The sequence below is a fragment of the Capra hircus genome, chromosome 7 (genome assembly GCF_001704415.2).
Source record: "Capra hircus breed San Clemente chromosome 7, ASM170441v1, whole genome shotgun sequence".
Lineage (NCBI taxonomy): Eukaryota > Metazoa > Chordata > Mammalia > Artiodactyla > Bovidae > Capra > Capra hircus.
Genome location: NC_030814.1, coordinates 58165199 through 58190611, shown reverse-complemented (window position 1 = coordinate 58190611; position 25413 = coordinate 58165199). Strand labels below are relative to the sequence as shown.

Below are 25413 nucleotides of genomic sequence, written 5' to 3'. Positions count from 1 at the left end.
CAGCATATTAAAAACCCGAGACATTACTTTGCCAACAAAAGTCCGTCTAGTCAAAGCTATGGTTTTTCCAGTAGTCATGTATGGATGTGAGAGATGGACCATAAAGAAAGATAAGCACTAAAGAATTTGTGCTTTTGAACTGTGGTGTTGGAGAAAACTCTTGAGAGACACTTGGACTGCAAGGAGATCAAACCAGTCAATCCTAAAGGAAATCAGTCCTGAATATTCATTGGAAGGACTGATGCTGAAGCTGAAGCTCCAATACTTTGGCCACCTGACGTTAAGAACTGACTCACTGGAAAAGACTCTGATGCGGCGGGATCGAGGGGCAGCAGCGTACGGTGAAGGACGCAGGCCGTGGAGTTTGAACCCCTTGAAAGATTGAAATCATGGCAGGTCCAGAAGCTGATGCCCAGTTCCATTTCACTGGTATCAAAAAATATTTCAACTCTTACACTCTCACAGGGAGAATGAATTGTGTGCTGGCCACATATGGAAGTATTGCTTTGATAGTCTTATACTTCAAGTTAAGGTCTAAAAAAACTCCAGCTGTGAAAGCAACATAAACAGATTCTGAACTGTACATTATCTGTTAAGTTCCCATGCCTGAAGAAGCTAATGTCAACTCATCATGTGATACTCAATTTGTACAATAAATTATGAACCTGGAAAAAAAAAAAAGACTCTGATGCTGGGAAAGATTTGAAGGCAGGAGGAGAAGGGGATGACAGAGGATGAGGTGGTTGGATGGCATCACTAATTTGATAGACATGAGTTTGAGCAAGCTCTGGGAGTTGGTGATGGACAGGGAAGCCTGGCATGCTGCAGTCCATGGGGTTGCAAAGAGTCGGACAAAGAGAAATTGAACTGAACTGAACAAGCACTTACCAGCCACTTTGTAAATATTAAACCATTAGATTCCTACAATAATCATCCTAAAAGGTAAACATTAATATTACCCCTATTTTATAGGTAAGGAAGCAGAGGTACATAATTTGCCCGTGACTGTAGACAGTGAGTAGTAGAACTAGGATTCTAATGTAGATACTGTGATTCCAGAATCCATGTTCATAACCACTATGCAGTGCTATCTCCTGGGTATAAGATGTGTCTTCTAGGTATTTACATATTACTATTTACCTATGCATATATTTTGGCATATTTTGATTATCTGGCATATTTGATTACTTTGGCATATTGTGATTACCAAATTTTCTAGCCTTTGAGCCCCATAAAGACAATGTCATGTCCTTAATATGTAGTTTTTTAAAAATATACAAGTGAAAAAGTAATGACAATATTAACCATAACTGACTGAAATCTATAAGCGTTTACAAGACTGAAAAGGAGAAAACATTTGCAATAACTCAAGAAATGGCCTGAATAAAACATAATTCTTTCGGTTCCGGATATTTTAATGGTTCTTCTTGTCAAGCATTCAAAACTGATAATTCAATGCATTTCATGAACGTTGTTTAAATACTGATTTAAAAGAAAATGGGGAAATGCAAACACATATCGAATATAAAATGTATTAAGGTATCACTAAATTTGTAGTCCTTATCTGTTAGAGATACTTAGTGAAGTATTTAGAGGTAAAAGTACATGATGTCTGGGATTTGCTTTAAAATACTCCAGATGAGTTGATGAATTACTTGTTCAAAGAGAAAAAATTTTTTACTGAAAAAAATTCATAGAGACACATGGTGGCGCTGCAGTATAAGACAAAAACAGTGTTTCTACAGCACAGGGCTCCATTATTCATGAGAAGAGAGAACATCCAACCCACCGAAAAGAGAGGTATTAAGGCGCTTCTCCTACAGACTTGGAGGTTTATATAGCCTTCAGAAGTTTCCAACTTAAAAAAAAATCAGAGCCTCAGTTTGCAAAATTAGGGCTGAACTAAAAAATTTCCACAAAAGAGGTTTCTTCAAAGAACCATGGAGATCAGAGGGGCACTAGTTCTGCGGAAAAGGCAAGTCCTGATTCTCTTTGTTTTACTGGGATTGTCTCAGGCGCATCCTGAGTCTCTGCCCTATTCTGTGGCAGAGGAAACAGAAATCGGCTCTTTGGTGGCTAATCTGGCAAGGGATCTGGGGCTTGGTGTGGAGGAGCTCTCTTCACGGGAGGCTCGGGTAGTATGTGATGATAATGAAAAGCATTTGCACCTCGATTTGCTGACTGGGGATTTGCTGATAAATGATAAACTGGACCGGGAAGAGATGTGTGGCTCCACAGAGCCCTGTGTGATGCATTTTCAGATGGTATTGGAAAACCCTTTACAGTTTTTTCAGGCTGAGCTGCACATCAAAGATATAAATGATCACTCCCCTACATTTCTTGACAATGAAATAGTTATTAAAATATCAGAAAGTACCACTATTGGAACTACATTCCTAATGGAGAGTGCCCAAGATTTGGATGTAGGAAGCAACAGTCTTCAAAACTACACAGTTAGCCCCAATTCTCACTTCTACATTAAAATTCAAGACAGCGACGATGGAAAGATATACCCAGAACTGGTCCTGCACAGAGCGTTAGATCATGAGGAGGAGCCTGAGCTCAGATTAACACTTGTAGCACTTGATGGTGGAAACCCACCCAGGTCTGGGACAACTTTGGTCCTCATCAAGGTCTTAGACATCAACGACAATGCCCCGGAATTTCCGCAGAGGCTCTATGAGGTACAGGTCCCGGAAAACGCACCGGTTGGCTCTTGGATTATCACCGTCTCTGCTAAGGATCTGGATGCAGGAAATTATGGGAAAATACTTTATACGTTTTTTCATGCATCAGAAGATATTCGTAAAACATTTGAAATCAATCCAATATCTGCAGAAGTTCATTTGAGATCACAACTGGATTTTGAAGTAGTACAATCCTACACTATAAATATTCAGGCAACAGACGGTGGGGGTCTTTCCGAAGAATGCACTCTTTTAGTGAAAGTAATAGATACAAACGACAATCCACCGGAAGTGATCATCTCATCAATTACAAAGATAATTCCAGAGAACGCCGCAGAGACCCTTGTGGCTCTTTTTAGTGTTCGAGACCAAGACTCTGGAGAAAATGGAAGGATTATTTGCTCTATCCAAGATGACCTCCCATTTTTTCTGAAACCGACCTTCAAGAACTTTTTCACCCTAGTTTCAGATAAAGCCCTGGACAGAGAGGAAAGAGCCGAGTACAACATCACCATCTCGGTCACTGACATGGGAACCCCCAGACTGAAAACCGAGCACAACATAACCGTGCTGGTGTCCGACGTCAACGACAACGCCCCCGCCTTCACCCAGACCTCCTACACCCTGTGGGTCCGAGAGAACAACAGCCCCGCCCTGCACATCGGCAGCGTCAGCGCCACAGACTCAGATACCGGCGCCAACGCCCAGGTCACCTACTCGCTGCTGCCGCCCCCCGACCCGATCGTGCCCCTCGCCTCCCTCGTGTCCATCAATCCCGACAACGGCCACCTCTTCGCCCTCACGTCCCTGGACTACGAGGCCCTGCGAGCCTTCGAGTTCCGCGTGGGCGCCACCGACCGCGGCTCGCCGGCGCTCAGCAGCCAGGCGCTGGTGCGCGTGCTCGTGGCGGACGCCAACGACAACGCGCCCTTCGTGCTCTACCCGCTGCAGAACGCCTCGGCGCCCTGCACCGAGCTGGTGCCCAGGGCGGCCGAGCCGGGCTACCTGGTGACCAAGGTGGTGGCGGTGGACGGCGACGCGGGCCAGAACGCCTGGCTGTCGTACCAGCTGCTCAAGGCCACGGAGCCCGGGCTGTTCGGCGTGTGGGCGCACAACGGCGAGGTGCGCACGGCGCGGCTGCTGAGCGAGCGCGACGCGCCCAAGCAGCGGCTGGTGGTGCTGGTCAAGGACAACGGCGAGCCGCCGCTGTCGGCCAGCGTCACGCTGCACGTGCTGCTGGTGGACGGCTTCTCGCAGCCCTACCTGCCGCCCCCGGAAGCGGAAGCGGCGGCCGCGGCGCCGGCCGACCCGCTCACCGTCTACCTGGTGGTGGCCTTGGCGTCGGTGTCGTCGCTCTTCCTCTTCTCGGTGCTGGTGTTCGTGGCGGTGCGGCTGTGCAGGAGGGGCGGGGCGGGCTCGGCGGGTCGCTGCCCGGTGCCCGAGGGCCACTTCCCGGGCCACCTGGTGGACGTCAGCGGCACGGGGACCCTGTCGCAGAGCTACCAGTACGAGGTGTGTCTGATGGGAGGTCCTGGGACGAATGAATTTAAATTTCTGAAGCCAATTATCCCTGATCTTCCAGTCCAAGACTCCGGTAGGCATATAGGGGAAAATGAGAACTTTAGAAATAGCTTTGGACTCAACCTTCAGTAAAATAATTTAAACTTGATGTTTTGTTATTCTTGGCAAACTATAGACCCCACTTTTTTTTTGTAGGCCCCTTTTTGCCAATCTGTAATATATTTTATGTTGGATGGTAGTTGCATGTATTATCATTTCTCATGCTCTCCTCGCAGTTGCTTTAAAAATCTTCAGTGGCTTTAAATTAGTGGCTATATAATGTCATGGAAAAATAGTTTTCTGATTTTTTGGTACATTTGGTCTAAATGTCATAGTAATAGAGTTATTGCTAATTTTTTGTTGTGATAATGCCATTGTTATGCAAGATGACATTATTATTTGGAGGTGCAAATTCTAAAGTATTAGGGAATGTCACTGTATATGTAATTTACTTGTAGATATTTCATCAAAGCATAGATAGAGACTTCAAAAATTAAAAGTCCTGTTGACTGGGTGGAAAGTATATTGGATCTTATTGCACTCGTCCCTTTCAAATTTTTCATCATAAAGGGTAAAAGTGCTACCTGTCCATATTCAGTAGTAGGGTACCTTATTTGTTTTGGTTATTGTTATATCAAGTTTTTCATGAATTCACTTTATGACAAAACTGACCACATTGAAAATTAGTGATTTCTTAAGTAATTTCCCTTTTTTCTCATTGTCATTGATGCTGTTTTGAGGGGAGGAGTTCTGCTATTTTACATTGCTGCTTTGTTTTCTCTCAATATGCCACATTTGCCAGTTTAAATTTGTATTGTTTTATAGTGTTCATTACATGGCTTGATTGTTTATGGTGTCATCTTAAATAAAATAAAGGTAAAAACTTCTTAAGAATTAAGATGAAAATTCAAACTGTTAAAGAAATGAACTCGGTTCACTTTGAATTTTTAAAATATTAAAAATCCTTAATATTTATGCTCTTTCTCAGATGTTCACAAAGGATGGGTCTATATTAATGGCTTATAGATGCCTCATGGTGTTCCAAATCATAATATCTCCAATCTATAAGTGTACAGTTCAGTGGAGATTTTAGTAACTATAATGTAGTGTGGATAATAAAGCTACTGTGCATATACATTTCTGTGATTTCTCTTATAAAACTAAATATTATAGACTAGATGATGTAGTAAAATGCAATTTTGCTTGATGTTGTAAAATATGCAAAACAAATTCCAATTTTCTTAAGAAATTTTTTTTTGCTTCATGAAGCTTTTACTGGTCGTATTTTGCATTGCAACAGATACTTACTAATTGTGAGAATTTTATTAACTAGACATTTAAGCAATACTGCTGCTGTTAAGTCACTTCAGTTGTGTCCAACTCTGTGCGACCCCATAGATGGCAGTCCACCAGGCTCCCTCGTCCCTGGGATTCTCCAGGCAAGAACACTGGAGTGGGTTGCCATTTCCTTTTCCAGTGCATGAAAGTGAAAAGTGAAAGTGAAGTTGCTCAGTCATGTCTGACTCTTAGCGACCCCATGGACTGCAGCCTACCAGGCTCTTCCATCCATGGGATTTTCCAGGCAAGAGTACTAGAGTTGGTGCCATTGCCTTCTCCATTAAGCAATACAGTCCTGAAAAAAAAAAATGTTTGGACCCTCTTTACCTCTCAGAGGCATAAGAAGCAAATCTTACTTTTCTTATTCATAAGAGTAAGAATAGACAAGAACAAAATACTCTACTTGAATAATTCAGAAACAAGCTTGTACACTGCCAGATAGAATGAAATTCAAGGTCAGATCCTTTTACATAGGAAAATTTAGTCATGACTAAAGAGATGTCAAAATTACTGGAGGGAGGGAGAGACTGATTACTTTTCCAGTAAAATTGGCTGGAAAATTCACTATATAAAGAAAATATCTAAGTAAAAATCTCTACAACCTTACTGTTGGTTTCACTTTCTTAAACAAGGTTTTAAAAGTGCAAACAGGAGATGGAAGGGAGTTTCAGGAGGGAAAATGTGTATACCTACGGCTGATTCCTGTTGATATATAGTAGAAACTAACACAATATTGTAAAGCAATTATCCTTCAATTTAAAAATAATAAATTTTGAAAAGTGCAAACAATAAAGATAAAAACTGACAAATATTACTACCTTAAAACTAGAAGATAGCTCAGATAAACTAGCAGATGGGATGCAGGGAGAAGCTACTTGCAACATTTTAACTCAGAAGCATTAATATTTAGATTATTCAGATAACTCCTGCAGATCAGCAAAAGTCAGAAAATCAAGGGAGTCAATAGAATGTTTTTTAAAGGACAAAAGAGAAAAGTAATTCAAAAGAGGGGAAAACAAAGTCTGAAAAGAACACAAAGTTACACACAACCTCATTAGTTGATGACATACATGATAAAATAATTTTACACCCATAGATGAGAAATTTGGGTAACATCATATGGAACCATAGATGTATATGCATAGAAAATTGCATATACCCCCATTTTGAGGGAATTTAAATAATATTTAATGAAATTTAGTATGTATGTAAATTTAGTATTACTAAAAATATAAAAATATACACAGTTTATGATCTAGCATTTCTACTTTGGGGCATATAGCCAGAAAATTCTAATATAGCTTTACAAAGTGATGTGCATAAGAATGTTTATCTTGGGAAAGCAAATAATAGGAGCCTGTCTACATATTCATCGGTAAAGCAGTTGATAAATGTGAAACATATTTGTGAAGGAGCACTATGCATTATTCAAAAGGAGTGAATTTACTCTGCCTACAATCCTACAATCTGCAGGAAACCGGGGTTGGACTCCTGAGTCAGGAAGATCCCCTGGAGAAGGGAATGGCAACCCACTCCAGTATGCTTGCTCGAAGAATCCCATGGACAGAGGAGCCTGGTGAGCTATAGTCTGCCGGGTGGCAAAGAGTCGGACATGACTGAGCGACTAACATTTCCCTTCACTTTACTATGCAGTGTTGAAAAGGAGTGAACTAGGTGTACAATCATGGATAAATTCCAAATGTTTTAAAAGGAAGAAAAAAGGAAAAAAGAGACTGAGATTTATAGTACAGTACCAATATATCCATATAATACATAATATACTTGTAAAAATATACAAATATATAAACATATTGGAAGAAAAGAAGAAGGAACAGATGTAGGAAAGAAGATGTGTATTTTACATAGGGGTACAGATAGAAGTGTAAGCTATTCCAGTATCAATGACCAAAAAAACTATTTCTTCAAAGACACTTCTTAAATTGATTGCAGCATCATAGTTGGTTTAGTATTGATCAGATCAAGTTGGTCAAAATATATATATTCTCTATCCTCTCAATAAGATCAATTCCCCACACTCCATGAGAACAAAGTATTTGCTTCTCATTTTGAGACATAACAATATCCTTGAGATTTTATATTTTTAGTAGGGGTGGTATAGATTATTGGAGAAGGAAATGGCAACCCACTCCAGTGTTCTTGCCTGGAGAATACCATGGATGGCGGAGCCTGGTGGGCTGCCGTCTCTGGGGTTTCACAGAGACGGACATGACTGAAGCGACTTAGCAGCAGCAGGTTATGTACACCAACACTCCCACTGGAAAAAATAGCTTAATAAAACACTAATACATTGTCAGGTCACAGTTAATGTTAAAAGGTAATTCAGAAAGATAAAGCAACACCCAATCAAATTTTTTCCCTGGGATTTGGAATTCTGGGAAATGTGAACCTCTATTTTGATGGTGTATATGGGGGAGAAAATCAAAGCCTAACATACTGAGAAGCTGATAGAAGACCTTCACTTCAATAAATTCAGATTCCTAAGAACTACTACCTTTATGATAAAAAACCAGAAATTGATGAGCCCTTGTGTACAGTTTCAGCCTTGAACTTTATTTTTAATGTTGAACTTAATTTACGGTGGTAGTTGACAAGTAGTCATCCCAGATCTTGATAGAACCAAATGGAGACCTTCTATGAAAGAAGGTTTATTCATCTTATGCCTAGAATTATTTATATAAATAACTTTTATGTTAACTTGAATATAAAGAAAACTGGATACACAAGGAAATATGACACCATGAGTGAAATCCAGCAAAACATGGAACAAAAAAAAATAAATAAACTTGCAAATGGGCTTCCCTGGTGGCTCAGACGGTAAAGAATCTGCCTGCAATGCAGGAGACCCAGGGAATCCTCAGGTGGGGAAGATCCCCTAAAGGAGAAAATGGCTACCTACTCCAGTATTCTTGCGTGGAGAATTCCATAGACAGAGAAAGTCTGGTGGGCTATGGTGCATGGGGCCGCAAAGAGCTGAGCGCCTAACAGTTTCACTTTTCAAATTTGTAAACACTTCAGATGTTTCAATTATCAGACACATTATATCTATAATAAGCTAACAACTTCAATTGAAATAAAATATATACTTTAAAATGTACAGGGAACAAGAAACAATAAATTGTGAGAGATTAGGAAAGAATCAAATGGAACTCCTATAATTGAAAAATGTGATACAATTTTAAACTGCATAAAAGGTTTAATATAAAACTAAATGCAACAAAATAATTTGTGGAGCAAAAGATTGAGCAGAAAATAACATATCCCACATGCAGCTCGTAGGGTTAATAAGATAGAAAATATGGGGGAAGTAGTTAGAAAAGGATAACAGAGTAAACAAGTTTAACATATTTATCCAGAATTCCAGGAGAGATGAGAAAGACTGGATCAGAGGCAATATTTGAAAAACTAATGACTGGGGGACTTCTTTGGCTGTCCAGTGGTTAAGAGTCCACCTTGCAAAGCAGGAGACACAGGTTGGATCCCTGATCTAAGAACTAGGATCCCACATGCTGCTAGAGGGAACTACTGAAGCCCCTGCGCCCTAGAGCTGGTGCTCCTCAACAGGAGAAGCCACCAAAATGGGAAGTCCAAGCACCACAACTAGAGAGTAGCCCCTGCTTGCTGCAATTAGAGAAAGCCTGCATGCAGCAATGAAGACCCTGGTGCAGCCAATAAATCAATCTTTAAAAAAATGGCTGGGAATTCTTCAGAATTAATGAAAACATAAGTGCACAGATTCAAGAGACCCAAATAAGCCCAACAGGATAAACAAAAGATAACCATACCTGGAAACCATTGTGAAATTTGAAAAAAGCAGATTTTTTTTTAAAGAAAAGTCATAGGAAAAAGACTTTTCATCTTTAAACACATGATAGACTGAAAGCTATGTTCCATGTTGACAATTTCTCAACAGTAGCAACGGAAATTTTTTAAAAGTAAACTACCTTCAAAGTGCTAAAAGAAATTAGCAAACCTTCCTGCCTAAATAGTCTTTGCTTGTTATCAAATGAGGGAATCAAGTTAACTGGATGTCAGTTGATTTTAAATTAATCAAGATCATGGGAGAGAAGTGGGGTAAAGCTAGTTTTCAAATACAACTTCTTACAGTTTTCCTCTGTCCCTGCCTTACTACAGTCCTAAGTCCAGGAGTTTGACTTACTCTCTATCTTCATCTCAAGTGACATCCAATTCTTCCCAAGTCTAGTAGATCTATATGACCATGACCACTTCTAAAGAGAATAGTCTTTTAGAGCTGTATCTCTAAAATCACAAATTCAAACATACTTCTCTTAATTTACAACCTACGTTATTTCTCTAAGGGCTTCAGTCACCATTCAGATCAATAAGTCCCAAATTTTCTCTGCAGCCCAAACCTCCTTCCTCCCTTTATATAATGTAAGATCATTTATGTAATAATTTATATGGATGCTCTATGGACACCTCAAACTCAACATGTTTTACATTAAAATTTTCCCTTCATCAAAACTAAATGTTTTCTCTAGCTCTATCCGTATGCCTTCTGGTCTTCCTGTGTTCATTCTATCAGTTAACAGAACTAACACTCACCCAATTCCCTAAGCCTGAAAAAAAAGTACATTTACTTTTACTCATTCTTATTCTACTCTGTTTAATCACCACATACTGCATATTTTATCTTTATTATCCTAATACAACTCTATAACTGCATTTGTAGATGAGAGCAATACCACCTAACTGTATTAATGCAACAACTTCTAATCTGTCCCTTGCCTTTAGTCTTACTCCTCTGTGATTTATCATCAACTCTGAAACAAGATGATCTTTTAAAAAATAAAACTGGGTCATGTCACTTTTCTATTTACAACCTTTCGATAATCTCACATTTCTATTTATGTAGAGTCTAAATACCTTGGCATGTGTTACAAAATTATTTGTTGATCTTTCCAATCTCACCATTTCTCTCTTCTTGCTCTATGGCTCAGCCATACTGATCCTATTTCAGTTCTTCCAAAACACTTCTTTCATTTTGGATCTGTACAACCATGTTTTTAGTTTGTTGGAAATTTTAGCCCATGTCCAATTTTTATTTGGATTACTCATACTCATTTTTCATGTATCAAACCAGAATTTACTTTTTCCAGAAAAGTCTTTCCTGTACTTCCAAATGGAGAAGGAAGTAAAATTCTGGTTAGGTGACCCTCATTTATGCTCTTATACAAGCATGAACTTTTGCTTATCATGGCATTCATTATGCTCTATTTTAAATGTGTGATCACTTTTCTGCCTCCATCTTTCAGGACAGAAACTATGTCTGTCTGTTTCCCATTCTACCCCAACACTAATCACCATGCCTAGCACAAAGTGTATGCTCAATAAATATTTGCCAAACAAATTAATGAATGGAGGAATAAAATATATAGAATTATGTCTCTGAAAGGCTTGGGTGTACAAAACAGAATTCAGTTCCACAACTAAACTGGGCTCCAGTTTGTTCAACTTTTTAAAAATGTTGACAGAAACTGGACATATCTTACGTTACTCAATACTGATGCGCATTTACTTTCTACTGCTGCCAGGTAGGTCACTTATGGAGTATTCCTAAATAAACAGTACCATTTACCCAGCCAGTATTGTCCAGCCTCCCCTGAACAACTGTTTTCATATACCAGGTTCAGTTTCCAGTGCATGCCTTTATCCGAATCATTTTTTTGAAGTGTATTTGCCGATACCTAGAGAAGACTAAGATCTCTGGTCCCATTTCCAATTTTTCTTGGAAACTCTTGCTCACTAAGTCAATTACATAAAAGAGTCCTCTTAACTATTTTTAGTTGTTTTATATATTGTCTTCAGAGGAAGCATAACTTATCTGAGCTTGGGATGATATCTTAAATACGCTTTTTATATCCACCACAGCTCTAGTGATTGTAGTCTATTGTGTTAAAGATGTAAAAGTAACAGCATCACATACTACAAAGAAAAAAGAAAAGAAATATAGGAGAAATATAGGAATACAGGAGAAAATACCTTTTGCATTATCAACAAACAGGATAAATTAATATTTTGTCTCAAACTTACTTAACTATATTTAAAACCTGAGAATCTGTAGAGTCGCGTGGTGGCGCTGCAGGATAACATTGGAAAATATTTGTACCATCAGACGCTCTGGTTTCCGTGAATCTTTGGAACTGGGAGTGCCGGAGAACTAGTGATTAAAAGAGGCTTTCAAGAGAAAGCTAGGGAGCCAGAAACTCCTTTGCCACAGAACTGCAAGTCTACAGGCTCCCAAAGGTTCATGCTGGTAGATGAGAGAAGCTGTTTGAGATTGCATTGAAATATTTCCGAAGAAAGGCATTTGACTAGGGAGCCATGGAGCTAGGAAAAGGAAACCCTCAGCAGATAAGGCAAGTGCTGCTTTTCTTTGTTTTCCTGGGAGGGTCTTCGGTGAGTTCAGAGACCTGGCGATATTCTGTAGCAGAGGAAACCGAGATCGGCTTCTTTATAGGCAACGTGGTGAAAGACATAGGTTTGGGTGTGGAAGACCTGGCTGCACGGGGGGCCAGAGTCATCTTTGATGATTATAAACCACACTTGCGGTTGGATCTGCAGACTGGCAACTTGCTCTTAAATGAGCAACCGGACCGGGAGGCACTTTGCGATCTTACCGAGCCATGTATATTGCATTTCCAGGTATTACTTGAAAATCCTTTGCAATTTTTTCGGGCTGAGCTTTGGGTTGAAGACATAAATGATCACACTCCCACGTTCACAGACAAACATATACTTCTGAAAATCTCAGAAAGCACTGCTCCAGGAACCTCGTTCCAAATGGATAGCGCTCAGGACTTGGATGTAGGCAAGAATGGTGTCCAAAACTACACATTAAATCCCAATCTTCATTTCCACCTTAAACTGCAAGACAGTGAGGACGGTAGAAAATACCCAGAGCTGTTACTGGACCAACCTCTGGATCGAGAAAAGGAGCCTGAGCTTAGATTAACGCTTACAGCCCTGGATGGCGGGTCTCCACCGAGGTCTGGAACTGCATTGGTGTGTGTGTTGGTCTTAGATATCAATGACAATGCCCCACAGTTTGAGAGGTCCGTCTATGAGGTTCCGATACCAGAAAACAGCCCTCTGGACTTCTTGGTCGTCAGGGTATCTGCTACAGATTTAGATACAGGAATAAATGGAGAACTATCTTACTCATTTTCCCACGTTTCCAGAGACATACAGAAGACATTTGAAATCCATCCAATTTCTGGTGAAGTCCGTTTAAAAGCGTTTCTGGATTTCGAATTAGTTCAGTCTTACACAATAAATATTCAGGCCATTGACGGTGGGAGCCTTTCAGGAAAATCAGTAATTTTAGTTAGAGTTGTAGATGTAAATGACAACCCACCAGTAGTAGTCGTAACATCTCTTACCAGCCCCATACCAGAAAATTCATCGCCTGAAATGGTGGTCGCGGTTTTTAGCCTCCGAGACCAAGACTCTGGAGACAACGGGAGGATGGTTTGCTCAATTCAGGACAACATTCCGTTTCTCTTGAAGCCTAATTTCAAGAATTTCTACACCTTGGAAACAGAGAGCCCACTGGACAGAGAGAACAAAGCCGAGTACATCATAACCATCACGGTCACTGATATGGGAACTCCCAGACTGAAAACCGAGCACAACATAACCGTGCTGGTGGCCGACGTCAACGACAACGCCCCCGCCTTCACCCAGACCTCCTACACCCTGTGGGTCCGCGAGAACAACAGCCCCGCCCTGCACATCGGCAGCGTCAGCGCCACAGACACAGACGCGGGCGCCAACGCCCAGGTCACCTACTCGCTGCTGCCGCCCCCCGACCCGATCGTGCCCCTCGCCTCCCTCGTGTCCATCAACCCCGACAACGGCCACCTCTTCGCCCTCACGTCCCTGGACTACGAGGCCCTGCGAGCCTTCGAGTTCCACGTGGGCGCCACCGACCGCGGCTCGCCGGCGCTCAGCAGCCAGGCGCTGGTGCGCGTGCTCGTGGCGGACGCCAACGACAACGCGCCCTTCGTGCTCTACCCGCTGCAGAACGCCTCGGCGCCCTGCACCGAGCTGGTGCCCAGGGCGGCCGAGCCGGGCTACCTGGTGACCAAGGTGGTGGCGGTGGACGGCGACGCGGGCCAGAACGCCTGGCTGTCGTACCAGCTGCTCAAGGCCACGGAGCCCGGGCTGTTCGGCGTGTGGGCGCACAACGGCGAGGTGCGCACGGCGCGGCTGCTGAGCGAGCGCGACGCGCCCAAGCAGCGGCTGGTGGTGCTGGTCAAGGACAACGGCGAGCCGCCGCTGTCGGCCAGCGTCACGCTGCACGTGCTGCTGGTGGACGGCTTCTCGCAGCCCTACCTGCCGCCCCCGGAAGCGGAAGCGGCGGCCGCGGCGCCGGCCGACCCGCTCACCGTCTACCTGGTGGTGGCCTTGGCGTCGGTGTCGTCGCTCTTCCTCTTCTCGGTGCTGGTGTTCGTGGCGGTGCGGCTGTGCAGGAGGGGCGGGGCGGGCTCGGCGGGTCGCTGCCCGGTGCCCGAGGGCCACTTCCCGGGCCACCTGGTGGACGTCAGCGGCACGGGGACTCTGTCGCAGAGCTACCAGTACGAGGTGTGTCTGACTGGAGGAACTGGGACCAGAGAGTTCAAGGTTCTGAAGTCTGTTGCCTCCAATCATCGGGGGTCCATGATTAATGTAGAAGAAAACTCAGACTTTCTAAATGGTTTTGGATTCAATTAGGAATTTATTCGTTTATTGGAGTTGGAAATTTTTTCAAAATGCACTGTTTCCATTCGCTTTTAGATTCATATAGAATTTTTTTGCTGATTTAATTTTCCTAGTTAAGGTTAGCAATTTTTGTTGAGTATATATAGTCATATGTATGCTCTTTATTCTATTTTGATGGAAAGATCTTTCAACTTCATTACTGCAAAGTCACAAACATTTGTTCAATTTTTCAGCTTTTTGTCATCAAACACTATTGATTTGAAGATGACTCCAGATGCATTCTGTTTGTTGTTCAGAAACCTCTTCCTAATTTTTTGATACTGTGGTTACTTAGGAGATGGGCATCATAAAATATAATGAATTATTATTATATCATCTATTGAATCATATTATGCCTACCTGTCTTAAATTTTTTAATGGAGAAATGTCTGCAAAATGCATGTTTTTGTTTCACAATTGTATTAAATGGAAAAGACTACAATTTCTCCTATACTTAGACTTTTGCTCTCTTTATATCAACCTTCTGTATAATATATATGAATGTTACTGAAATATTAGATTATTTCAAAATATTTAAATAATAGGTCCCTTTTGTAGTGTCTATCCCACCCTACCTTTTTCAGAAAACTTCTCTCTTCAGTAATAGTATATTGTTGCAACCATGTTTATTTTATATGACTTATCTCCCTCTGTGATTTCAGATAATCAGACAAGGTGGTAGACATTACTGATACAAGCTTGACCAATCTCATTTTCTCTGCTTTAAAAAATGGCTTTATAAACTAGTATAAAATAGCCCATTACTTAACAAGAAAATTATATCATGATGGCTAAATACATGAAAAAAGCACCGAAATTCAATCTACTTAGATAAGAAGAAAGGAGATGCCTAAAGACTAACCTTGTTGTGAATTTTCTGATCTCTTTCAAGTATGATTTCTCTATTGAGTTTTTTGAAACAAATATGTGATATTTTAATAAATTTCCCTCTAAATAAGATAGACAAATTGTTTTTTCCCCTTGTCAAAAGCATTTTTAGGTAGTCTTGCATAGATTGGACCTTACTATTGGTTTGAGATGTTAAAAAAATAGTGGTTTTCATATTAATGTACTATTTAGGATCAAAGATTGTAGAATATTAGTAGTAGTCTCTGAGGGTCTATAAAGAATTGATGGATATTTCCAAACTGAATGGTCTTTGGAGTGTTTAACAGAAGTTAGAAATTCCTAGAAAAATTCTTTCTTACCTAGTAGAATAATAGGTCCCACAGTAGAATTTTCTGCGACCCTATGGACTGTAGCCTACCAGGTTCCTCTGTCCATGGGATTCTCCAGGCAAGAATACTAGAGTGGGTTGCCATGCCCTTCTCCAAGGGATCTTCCCAAGCCAGGGATCAAACCTGCATTTCTTCTGTTTCCTGCATTGGCAAGCAGGTTCTTTACCACTAGTGCCACCTGGGAAGAAGCCCATTATGACATTAATGATATTCAAAAACAATGACAATGTAAAATGTGTTCTTAAAAGATGTACAACTTATTTGTAGATTCACCAGAGCTTTGTTATTATGTTCTTTCTTTATTATAATATATTCCTTTGCTTATAGGAACGAGGGCATTTTGCCATTTAATGAAAAAACATTTTATGCCATTCTGAATTATTTCAAATTACTATTCATAAGAACATAGAAAAAAAGCCATTTGAGAACATGCTGCCTTGTTTATACAGCTCATATAATGAAGCAGAATGTCAGCAAAGCTGGTGGACTTCTATATTAGGAGGAGAATCCATCCACCAGAATTTTACAATTAATTGTGACTTATTCACTGAACTGAACTGAACTGATTCATTGATCTAGTCAACAGATACTGGTTGAGCATCTACAGGAATGCTCTGCCAGTAACTGTTCTCAATGTTAGTGGGTGTAAAGGTGAACAAAACAAAGTTCTCAAACTCAATGATAACACAAAAAAGAAACAAATATGTACATACCTGCTTTATAAGACAATGACCAATGCTAGGGGAAAAGAGAAGGGGAAGAGAGATGGGAAGTGCCCTCATATGCATTTTCGCATAGTTTGTAAAGTTTCATAAAATCCTAATTCTCTGACCTTATGTATAATAGGTATTATAAACTGGACTTAAATGGTAGCTTTTTCCTTTATGCGATTCAAACAATGGAAACCACAATTCTGACACATAGGGTACATAGAATTTAAAAGCATATGTAGAGGAATTCCTTCTGTTTCATGGAGAGGCTTTTGATAAATCACATGGGCTTGTATTGTTATTTTTACAAGATGAAGATGACCTATCATCATTAAGTGTCCTTTCACTTCTAAGTTCTCCTGAAAGCACCTCACCTAGACAGCAGGTTCTAGAAGGTAGGGACAATGTCTAGATTGTTTATTGATGTACTTCAGAACCTAGTACATAGATATCAATCATATTTCCTTGAATGATGTATGAATAATTATGATTGCCTGGTTTTCTGATTATATACTGTTCCCCCAAACATTAAGTTTCTAATAGCCTTTTAGATTATTATATAGAGGGAATACAATTGTAGAAATTATTTTCGAAGACAACGCATGGTGGCGCTGCAGGCTAAGGCGTCGAAAAAATATGCCCAGGAAATGCTACCAATTTTACATCAGATTTCCAGCGGAAGCGAAAAGACTGTAATGTAAGCAAAGCTCACAAGTCTCCAGAAAATGCTACTCACCGACATTTCCGGACAGGTTACCAACTGGGAGAACCATCACATTCTCGGTCTCATCTTTCCCTAAAATAGAGCTGGCCCTTGATCCTGGAAAGGCATTTGTGGAAGTAAAGATGGAGGCCGGAGGGGAGCGTTTTCATCAACAAAGGCAAGTCCTGATTCTCTTTCTTTTGCTGGGAGTGACTTTTGCAGGCTGGGAATCCCGTCGCTATTCCGTGATGGAGGAAATAGAGAGCGGCTCGTTTGTGGCCAACCTTGTCAAGGACTTAGGGCTCGGAGCGGGGGAGCTAGCTGCGCGGGAAGCCCGGGTGGTCTCTGAGGATAACGAACCCCGGTTGCACCTCGATCTGCAGACTGGGAAGTTGACATTAAATGAGAAACTGGACCGGGAGGAGATGTGCGGCCCTACAGATCCATGTGTAATGCATTTTCAAGTGTTACTGAAGAAACCATTGGGAGTATTTCGAGCTGAGCTACTGGTGAGAGACATAAACGATCATGCTCCTGAGTTTCCTGAAAGAGAAATCACTTTGAAAATCCCAGAGAACAGCCCTCCTGGGACAGTGTTTCCTCTGAAAAAAGCTCAAGATTTGGACGTGGGCAACAACAACATCCAAAACTACAGTATCAGTCCCAATTCTTATTTCCATGTTTCCACCCGCAGTCGGGGGGATGGTAGGAAATACCCAGAGCTGGTGCTGGATCGAGAGCTTGATCGGGAGAAGCAGGCCTTGCTCAGATTAACCCTCACAGCGCTGGATGGCGGCTCTCCGCCTCGATCTGGTACCACCGAGGTCAGAATCTTGGTCTTGGATATCAATGACAACGCCCCTGAGTTTTCGCAGGCCCACTACCAGGTGCAGGTCCTGGAGAACAGCCCCGTAGGCGCCCTAGTTGTCAAAGTTTCTGCTAGAGATTTAGACACTGGGACAAATGGAGAGGTATCATATTCCCTTTTTTACAGTTCTCAGGAGATGAGCCCAACTTTTGAGCTAAACAGCCTTTCGGGAGAAGTTCGCCTAATTAAAAAACTCGATTTTGAGACAGTACCCTCATATGATCTGGATATAGATGCATTTGATGGCGGGGGACTTTCTGGAAAATGCTCTGTCTCCATTGAGGTTGTGGATGTTAACGATAATGCCCCGGAACTAACTATTTCATCACTTACCAGCCCCATTCCTGAAAACTCTCCCGAGACAGAAGTGGCCCTGTTTAGGATTCGAGACCGAGACTCAGGGGACAACGGAAAGATGACTTGCTCCATCCAGGATGATCTCCCCTTTATTCTGAAACCATCTGAAGAGAATTTCTACACGCTGGTAACAAATGGGGCGCTAGACAGAGAAAGCAAAGCTGAGTATAATGTCACCATTACTGTCACCGACTTGGGGACACCGAGGTTGAAAACCGAGCACAACATAACCGTGCTGGTGTCCGACGTCAACGACAACGCCCCCGCCTTCACCCAGACCTCCTACACCCTGTGGGTCCGAGAGAACAACAGCCCCGCCCTGCACATCGGCAGCGTCAGCGCCACAGACACAGACGCGGGCGCCAACGCCCAGGTCACCTACTCGCTGCTGCCGCCCCCCGACCCGATCGTGCCCCTCGCCTCCCTCGTGTCCATCAATCCCGACAACGGCCACCTCTTCGCCCTCACGTCCCTGGACTACGAGGCCCTGCGAGCCTTCGAGTTCCACGTGGGCGCCACCGACCGCGGCTCGCCGGCGCTCAGCAGCCAGGCGCTGGTGCGCGTGCTCGTGGCGGACGCCAACGACAACGCGCCCTTCGTGCTCTACCCGCTGCAGAACGCCTCGGCGCCCTGCACCGAGCTGGTGCCCAGGGCGGCCGAGCCGGGCTACCTGGTGACCAAGGTGGTGGCGGTGGACGGCGACGCGGGCCAGAACGCCTGGCTGTCGTACCAGCTGCTCAAGGCCACGGAGCCCGGGCTGTTCGGCGTGTGGGCGCACAACGGCGAGGTGCGCACGGCGCGGCTGCTGAGCGAGCGCGACGCGCCCAAGCAGCGGCTGGTGGTGCTGGTCAAGGACAACGGCGAGCCGCCGCTGTCGGCCAGCGTCACGCTGCACGTGCTGCTGGTGGACGGCTTCTCGCAGCCCTACCTGCCGCCCCCGGAAGCGGAAGCGGCGGCCGCGGCGCCGGCCGACTCGCTCACCGTCTACCTGGTGGTGGCCTTGGCGTCGGTGTCGTCGCTCTTCCTCTTCTCGGTGCTGGTGTTCGTGGCGGTGCGGCTGTGCAGGAGGGGCGGGGCGGGCTCGGCGGGTCGCTGCCCGGTGCCCGAGGGCCACTTCCCGGGCCACCTGGTGGACGTCAGCGGCACGGGGACCCTGTCGCAGAGCTACCAGTACGAGGTGTGTCTGATGGGAGGGACTGGGACGAATGAGTTCAAATTCTAGAATCAAACGCCAGTATTCTAGAATCAAATTCCAGTATTCTAGAATCAAACTTTGAAAGGAAATCAGAAGGAAGTCCAACCTTCCAGAATCGTTTAGGCATCTGAAACTTCTCCAACTGCGTACATTAGTTTTATCTCCTACAGCTTTCCCTTTTTTAACCTGGTAGTAGTAATTCTACTTGTCTTTCTTCTTTTTAAAGTTTTTCATAGTAATGCTAATCTTCGTTTTGTTGGCCTGTTTGCCCTATAATTAGTTTTCCAATTATTGTTAGTAAAATTTTATATCAGGAAAGTTCGTACTACTGGTTAAATTTTTACTATTTATTTCTAAATGATAATATGAAAGCCTCTCAGGATAAAAGTAATTCTAACTTTAAAAAGTTCTTTTCTCACTGTATATAACACTATGTAAAAATGTCTGACTCATTTTATCATATTTCATTTTTTTATTACTGGAAGGTTTTAAGTTTTTGTTATTTACACAACTATGACTTTTCTATAATGCCTCTTCTGTTTGGAATGGAATCCATTTATATTTGTGTGCTGTGCTGTGTGCTGTACTAAGTCACTTCAGTCATGTCCCACTCTTCGCTACCCTATGGACTATACCTGCCAGGTTCTTCTGTTACTTATGTCCAATTTTTTCCAAGCTCTGTTTGGATTTTTATCGGTAGATAGCCACATGTATAATTTCCTATTTATTTCAAAATCACTCTTGTAATCATTGGACTTTCACTTTAAAATACATTATCTCATCAAAGTATATCTTTTTCTTTTTCATCTATTCTTTCTGTTCTGATTTGATGTTGAAGACTTGTAAGTTCTTCCTTATATCTAACTGAAGTCATGATCCTGTTAAGAGTTTAATGATACCCATGATGACTGAGTTCTTTTTTAAAAAAATATTATTTTTAACTAGAGGATAATTATAATATTGTGTTGATTTCTGCCATACATCAGCATGACTCACTGGTAGGTATACATATGTACCCTTCATCATGCCTCCCTTCCACCTTCCACCCCTTAGGTTGTCACAGAGCACCGGATTTGGGTTCCCTGCCATCATACAGCAAATTCCCACTGGCTATCTGTTTTACATATGGTAATATATATGTTTCAATGCTACTCTCTCAAATCTTGCCACCCTCCTTTCCCCACTGTGTCCAAAAATCTGTTCTTTATGTCTGCATCTCCTTTGCTGTCTTGCCAATAAGTTCATCAATACCATCTTTCCAGATTCTGTTTATGTGTGTTAATATGTTATGTTTTTCTGAATTACTTCACTGTATATAATATCTGTAGATTTATCCACCTTATTAGACTGACTCAGATGTGTTCCTCTTTGTAGTTGAGTAATATTCCATTGTATGTATGTACCACATGTTCTTTATCCATTCATCTGTTGGTGGACATCTAGGTTGCTCGTATGTCCTGGCTATTGTAATTAGTGCTGCTTTGAACACTGGGGTACACATGTGTATCTTGAATACATGTGTCCTTTTCAGTTAGGAGTTCTTGTGAATCTGCCTGCATTGCAGGCAGTGCAGGAGATGCATGTTCAATCCCTGGGTCAGGCAGATCCCCTGGAGGAGGAAATGGCAACCCACACCAGTATTCTTGCCTGGAAAATTCCATGAGGAGGAGCGTAATCATTCTTAAAATACGGAGAATATCCTAGATGATTTGGATGGGCCTGATTTAATCAGTTGAAAGGCCTTAAAAGCAGCTTTGAGTCTTCCTTGAGATGAAGAAATTCCAACTGTGGGCAGAAGCTTCAGTTGATGCCCCAGATTTCCAGCCTTTCCTTTCTAATTGCCTCCTCTACAGATTTCGGATATTGCTTAGCCAGCTCACCCAATCAAATAAGTCACTTCCTTGCAATAAATCTCTTAACATATATCTCCTGCTGCTTGTTTCTCTGATTGAACCCTGACTGATACAGATTTTGGTTCCTGGAAGTAGAGTGCTGCTGTAACAAATAACAAATAACTAAAAACATGGAAACTGGTTTGGAATTGAGTAACAAGCATAGGCTGGAAGAATTGTAAAGAGCATGATGGAAAAGTCTTAGATTGCTTTGGACAGACTGTTAGTTGAAATACAAATGTTAATAACTCTGCTAGCAAAGATTCAGAAGGAAGTAAGTTGAGAAAGGAAGTATGGTTGAGAAAACATATACTGCCATGTAGAATACCGAAATCAAAACCTTAGGAGACTTGGTAGTAATATGGATGTGAAAGTCACTAATGATGAGGACTCAGAAAGAAATGAGGAAAATGTTATTGGAGACTGGAGGAAAGGGAATCCTTGCTACTTAGTGGCTGAAAACAGGTTCATTGTGTCCTGCAGTGGAAATGTGAGAGAAAAAGGACTTGTAAGCAATGAACTTGGATATTTAGCTGAGATTTCCAGGCATATGTTGAAAATGCAGCCTGGTTTCTTCTTGTTGCTTATAGTATAATGTGAGAAGGATAAAATAGATTGAGGGAAGGACTGTTAAGTTAAAAAAGGAACCAGAATTTGATGAATTAAAAAATTCTCAGCCTATTCAGATTGCAAAAGATGCTAAAATTAGCAAAGAAAGCCAAGGATGTCACAGGTGTACACTATTTGTATTGGGCATACACACTGAACAATACTATAATGAGATGAGATCTTTGAGGACCTTACATATATTTCTTATATGGGATGTCTGTAAATCTTTGGGGACCAGAGAGTGGACTATGATAGGGAGAATAATGGCCTCACAAAGTATCTATGTCCTAATCTCTGGATATCTTGTTATGTGGCAAAGGGGAATTTAAATTGCAGATGGAATTAAGGTTGATAATCAGCTGACCTTATAATAAGATTACTCTAAATTATCCAAGTGGGCTTGGAACCACAAGAACCTTTAATAAGTGCAAGTGGGAAGCAGAAAAGTATCAGAGTGATACTATGTGAAAAACTCTGAACCAGCTATTACTGAATTTGAAGATAGAAAGGAGCAACCAGTGAGAAAATGCAGATAGCCTCTAGAAGCTAGAAAGATAAGAAAATGTATTCTCCCTTGCTTCCAGAAAGGAATATAATTATATCTTAACTTCAGCCCAGTTTAACTTCAGACCTCCAGAAATGTAAGATAATAAATTTGTGTCATAATTTGCTAATAGTAGCTATAGAACATGAATACAAATGGCTATCAACAGAGCTATTTCCAAGCCTATTTTTCTTTGCCTTCCTCTACTACAGGCCAAAATATTCATATTCCCATAATCTCTTGCAGATAGGAATGTCATATCACTCCATTATTGCTAATGATATAAAAGTGTAATTGGGAATTGGGCTTAAGGGAAATATTTTTAAAAGGGATAATCTGCTGTGGCATATTCCTTGGGATTTTGCCTGTTCTCCTTTTTCTTAATTGGCATTGGTATTGAGGAGTAAACTTTGAGCTGAAGCAGCCAACTTGCAACCATGAGATGAATACCACAGAACAAAGGTTATATATACCAAGTATGGTAAGATGGAAAGCCCCTGAATGTCTTACAGCATTGTCAAGTTACCACATCTCTATGCTACCTCCTCCCAAGCTTTATGTTGCACTTTATAAATAAACTCTTATGTGATTAAACAATTGTAGTCAGGTTTTCTGTTGATTATAGACAAATGCATTCCAAGCTGACATATCTCTTCTCTCCTTCTCCTGGGTAAGGTTGGCTCACACAAGTTGTCTGATTAGGTCCTAGTTGTCTGTTTAAGATATATGACATGCTTGTCAAAAAAAAAACAACTTTTACCTTCCCTTAGGTGTAATCAAGGGACAGTACTCTTGAGTTTCCATGGCTGACTTTATATCTTTATTCAATCATCTCTCAATCTGACTAATATAAACATGCACAAATAATTGAACTTCCAAAGGAATTTTCCTGGCTAGTAGCAACCCTGAAAATTGAGTTTTGGAAAACAGAATGAGAAAGTGACCTCATAAATGCCAGCTATACTTTTAAATCTGCATCAGTGGTGTCTTCACAAGATGACTAGAAGTTTATGAAACAAACCAGATTTGTTTAAGGTTTGTTTATTTATGAAACAAACCATTTGTTTCCCTCTCAAGCATGGAACTGGCACAGCCAAAAATTTTATTTAGTAAAATAAATTGACCACATATGAGTCCTGAAACTCTTCATAAGCATATCAGCAATCTATATGTCCTGGTAGAATATGCTTGATGAAAGGATCAGAAATTCCTGACAACTTTTTCAATATACAGAGATGTGTGTTTTCAGCCTTCAAGGTGTCAGTAGCCACTACTCTCTTCCTATCTTACTTTACAAGTACTTTATTGGTAAAGTGTAGAATTTAAAGGCATCTCCAAAGGCTTCCTACTTACATCTTTTTTGACTGATCTGGAATACCTTGAAAAGAGTGTTACTTCCAATTTATCAGCATAATCATGAAAAATCAATAAAAATATATCATCATACATGATGGAATTACCTCAAAAAGTTTTAGAATTCCTTAGCTTCACCCAGAGTGTTTGTATATTTGTGTATGCTTGTATATGTGTGCATTTGTGTGTGTATGTATGTGGCAGGGGTGAGGGGGAGTAGCTTTAGCAAATGGTAGAGATGCTCTGCATGCAGAGATAATATACCAGAGTAACTGCTTTTCCGTAGCTTTTTGATAGCTTTTCCACACTGTAAAAATGTTTTTTTTCCTTTAATGCATAAATGTATGTAATAGAATTGCCACTGGGGAGGGAAGTGTAAACCAGACTTGGTCATTTTTTCTCCAGTGAGCTCAGGAAAAAGTAAATTGTTGAATCAAATTGTTCATGTGTAGGGTTGGATCCTGTCTTTATTTAAAATATTGATGTTTTGTTTCATCATGAATTATTTCATTGTTTGACTTTTTAGAATATTGAATTAAGTAGTATCTATCTTTACTTCCTAAGTATTTCGTTGACCCATTAATTTTTCTTCTGAGTTGCTTACCTTCCCCTAGCCCTGGTCCTGTTGGTAGTTTCTATCTTGCAAGTTCAAATATCATCTCAGCAGTAGTGATGGTGGTCACAGCTGAAATCTGAGTGGTGAGATCTGAATCAAGTCTATTTCCATTCTGAACTTGAGGTAGTAGCAGCAACAGTAGAAGAATACAAAGATCCTAGGAGATGCGACAAACTGAAGTCCTGCAGACTGGGAACGGAAGAGCACCTGTATGGCTGTGATTCATCAGGCAAATTGTTTATCTGTTTTTCTTCCAGATGGCATGCAACAGTGTGAAAATGTTATCTATTGGCTGGTTTCAATTTGCATTGTTGAGCATTTTTGCATCTGTGTTCATGAGAGATATTTGTCTCTCTCTATATATATTTCACATTATCCTCTTGTCAGTTTTAGTTTCAGGGTTATACTGATCTCATAAAATGAGCTGACAATTCTTATTCCACCTCTGTTGTATGAAAGAGGTTTATAAGGTATTTATTGTTTCTTCTTTTTGTATTTGACAGAATTTACCATAGAAGCCATGTGTGGCTAGCATTCTCTTTGTGGGGCAATTTTGAATTGCAAATTCAACTTCTTAAATAAATACGCTGCAGTTCCAGTTTTCTATTTCCACTTGTGTCAGTTGGTAGCTTGTGTTTTTTAAACAGTTTGTCCATTTTATCTAAGATGGTAATGCATGAAGTTATTGACAATATTGTTATTATATTTTCAATATATTTAGGATCTGTAGTAGTACCCCTCTTTCATTTTTGGATGTTGGTAAATATGTTTTCTCTCCTTTTGCCTTTATCAGTATTGTAGTTAGTATAACAATTTTATTAATCATAATCATTTTTTTAAACCAGCCTTGTCTTTGTTATTTTCCTATTTCTGTTTCACTGATTTCTACTCATATGTTTTTCTTCTCTTATACCTACTTTGGGTTTAATTTTCTATTCTTTTTGTGGTTTCTCTGAAAGCTC

General features: G+C 41.2%; 4 protein-coding genes across 4 annotated transcripts; all 4 read left to right on the top strand.

The window, feature by feature from the left end:
* Positions 298–681, top strand: LOC102181948 (up-regulated during skeletal muscle growth protein 5). The gene has a single exon (XM_005683057.2). The coding sequence runs from the start codon at positions 390–392 to the stop codon at positions 564–566; it is 177 nt and encodes a 58-aa protein (XP_005683114.1). The 5' UTR covers positions 298–389; the 3' UTR covers positions 567–681.
* Positions 1378–5370, top strand: PCDHB14 (protocadherin beta 14). Its single transcript, XM_018050247.1, has one exon. The coding sequence runs from the start codon at positions 1941–1943 to the stop codon at positions 4338–4340; it is 2400 nt and encodes a 799-aa protein (XP_017905736.1). The 5' UTR covers positions 1378–1940; the 3' UTR covers positions 4341–5370.
* On the top strand, positions 11745–14697 carry LOC102182222 (protocadherin beta-18-like). Its single transcript, XM_013965620.2, has one exon. It carries the CDS (start codon positions 11949–11951, stop codon positions 14337–14339), a length of 2391 nt encoding a protein of 796 aa, XP_013821074.2. The 5' UTR covers positions 11745–11948; the 3' UTR covers positions 14340–14697.
* On the top strand, positions 16029–19728 carry LOC102190960 (protocadherin beta-15). The gene has a single exon (XM_018050246.1). The coding sequence runs from the start codon at positions 17161–17163 to the stop codon at positions 19462–19464; it is 2304 nt and encodes a 767-aa protein (XP_017905735.1). The 5' UTR covers positions 16029–17160; the 3' UTR covers positions 19465–19728.

What these genes read in the sequence shown, in the direction of transcription:
- LOC102181948 (XM_005683057.2), top strand. Translation starts at nt 390, where the DNA reads ATGGCAGGTCCAGAAGCTGATGCCCAGTTCCATTTCACTGGTATCAAA.
- PCDHB14 (XM_018050247.1), top strand. Translation starts at nt 1,941, where the DNA reads ATGGAGATCAGAGGGGCACTAGTTCTGCGGAAAAGGCAAGTCCTGATT.
- LOC102182222 (XM_013965620.2), top strand. Translation starts at nt 11,949, where the DNA reads ATGGAGCTAGGAAAAGGAAACCCTCAGCAGATAAGGCAAGTGCTGCTT.
- LOC102190960 (XM_018050246.1), top strand. Translation starts at nt 17,161, where the DNA reads ATGGAGGCCGGAGGGGAGCGTTTTCATCAACAAAGGCAAGTCCTGATT.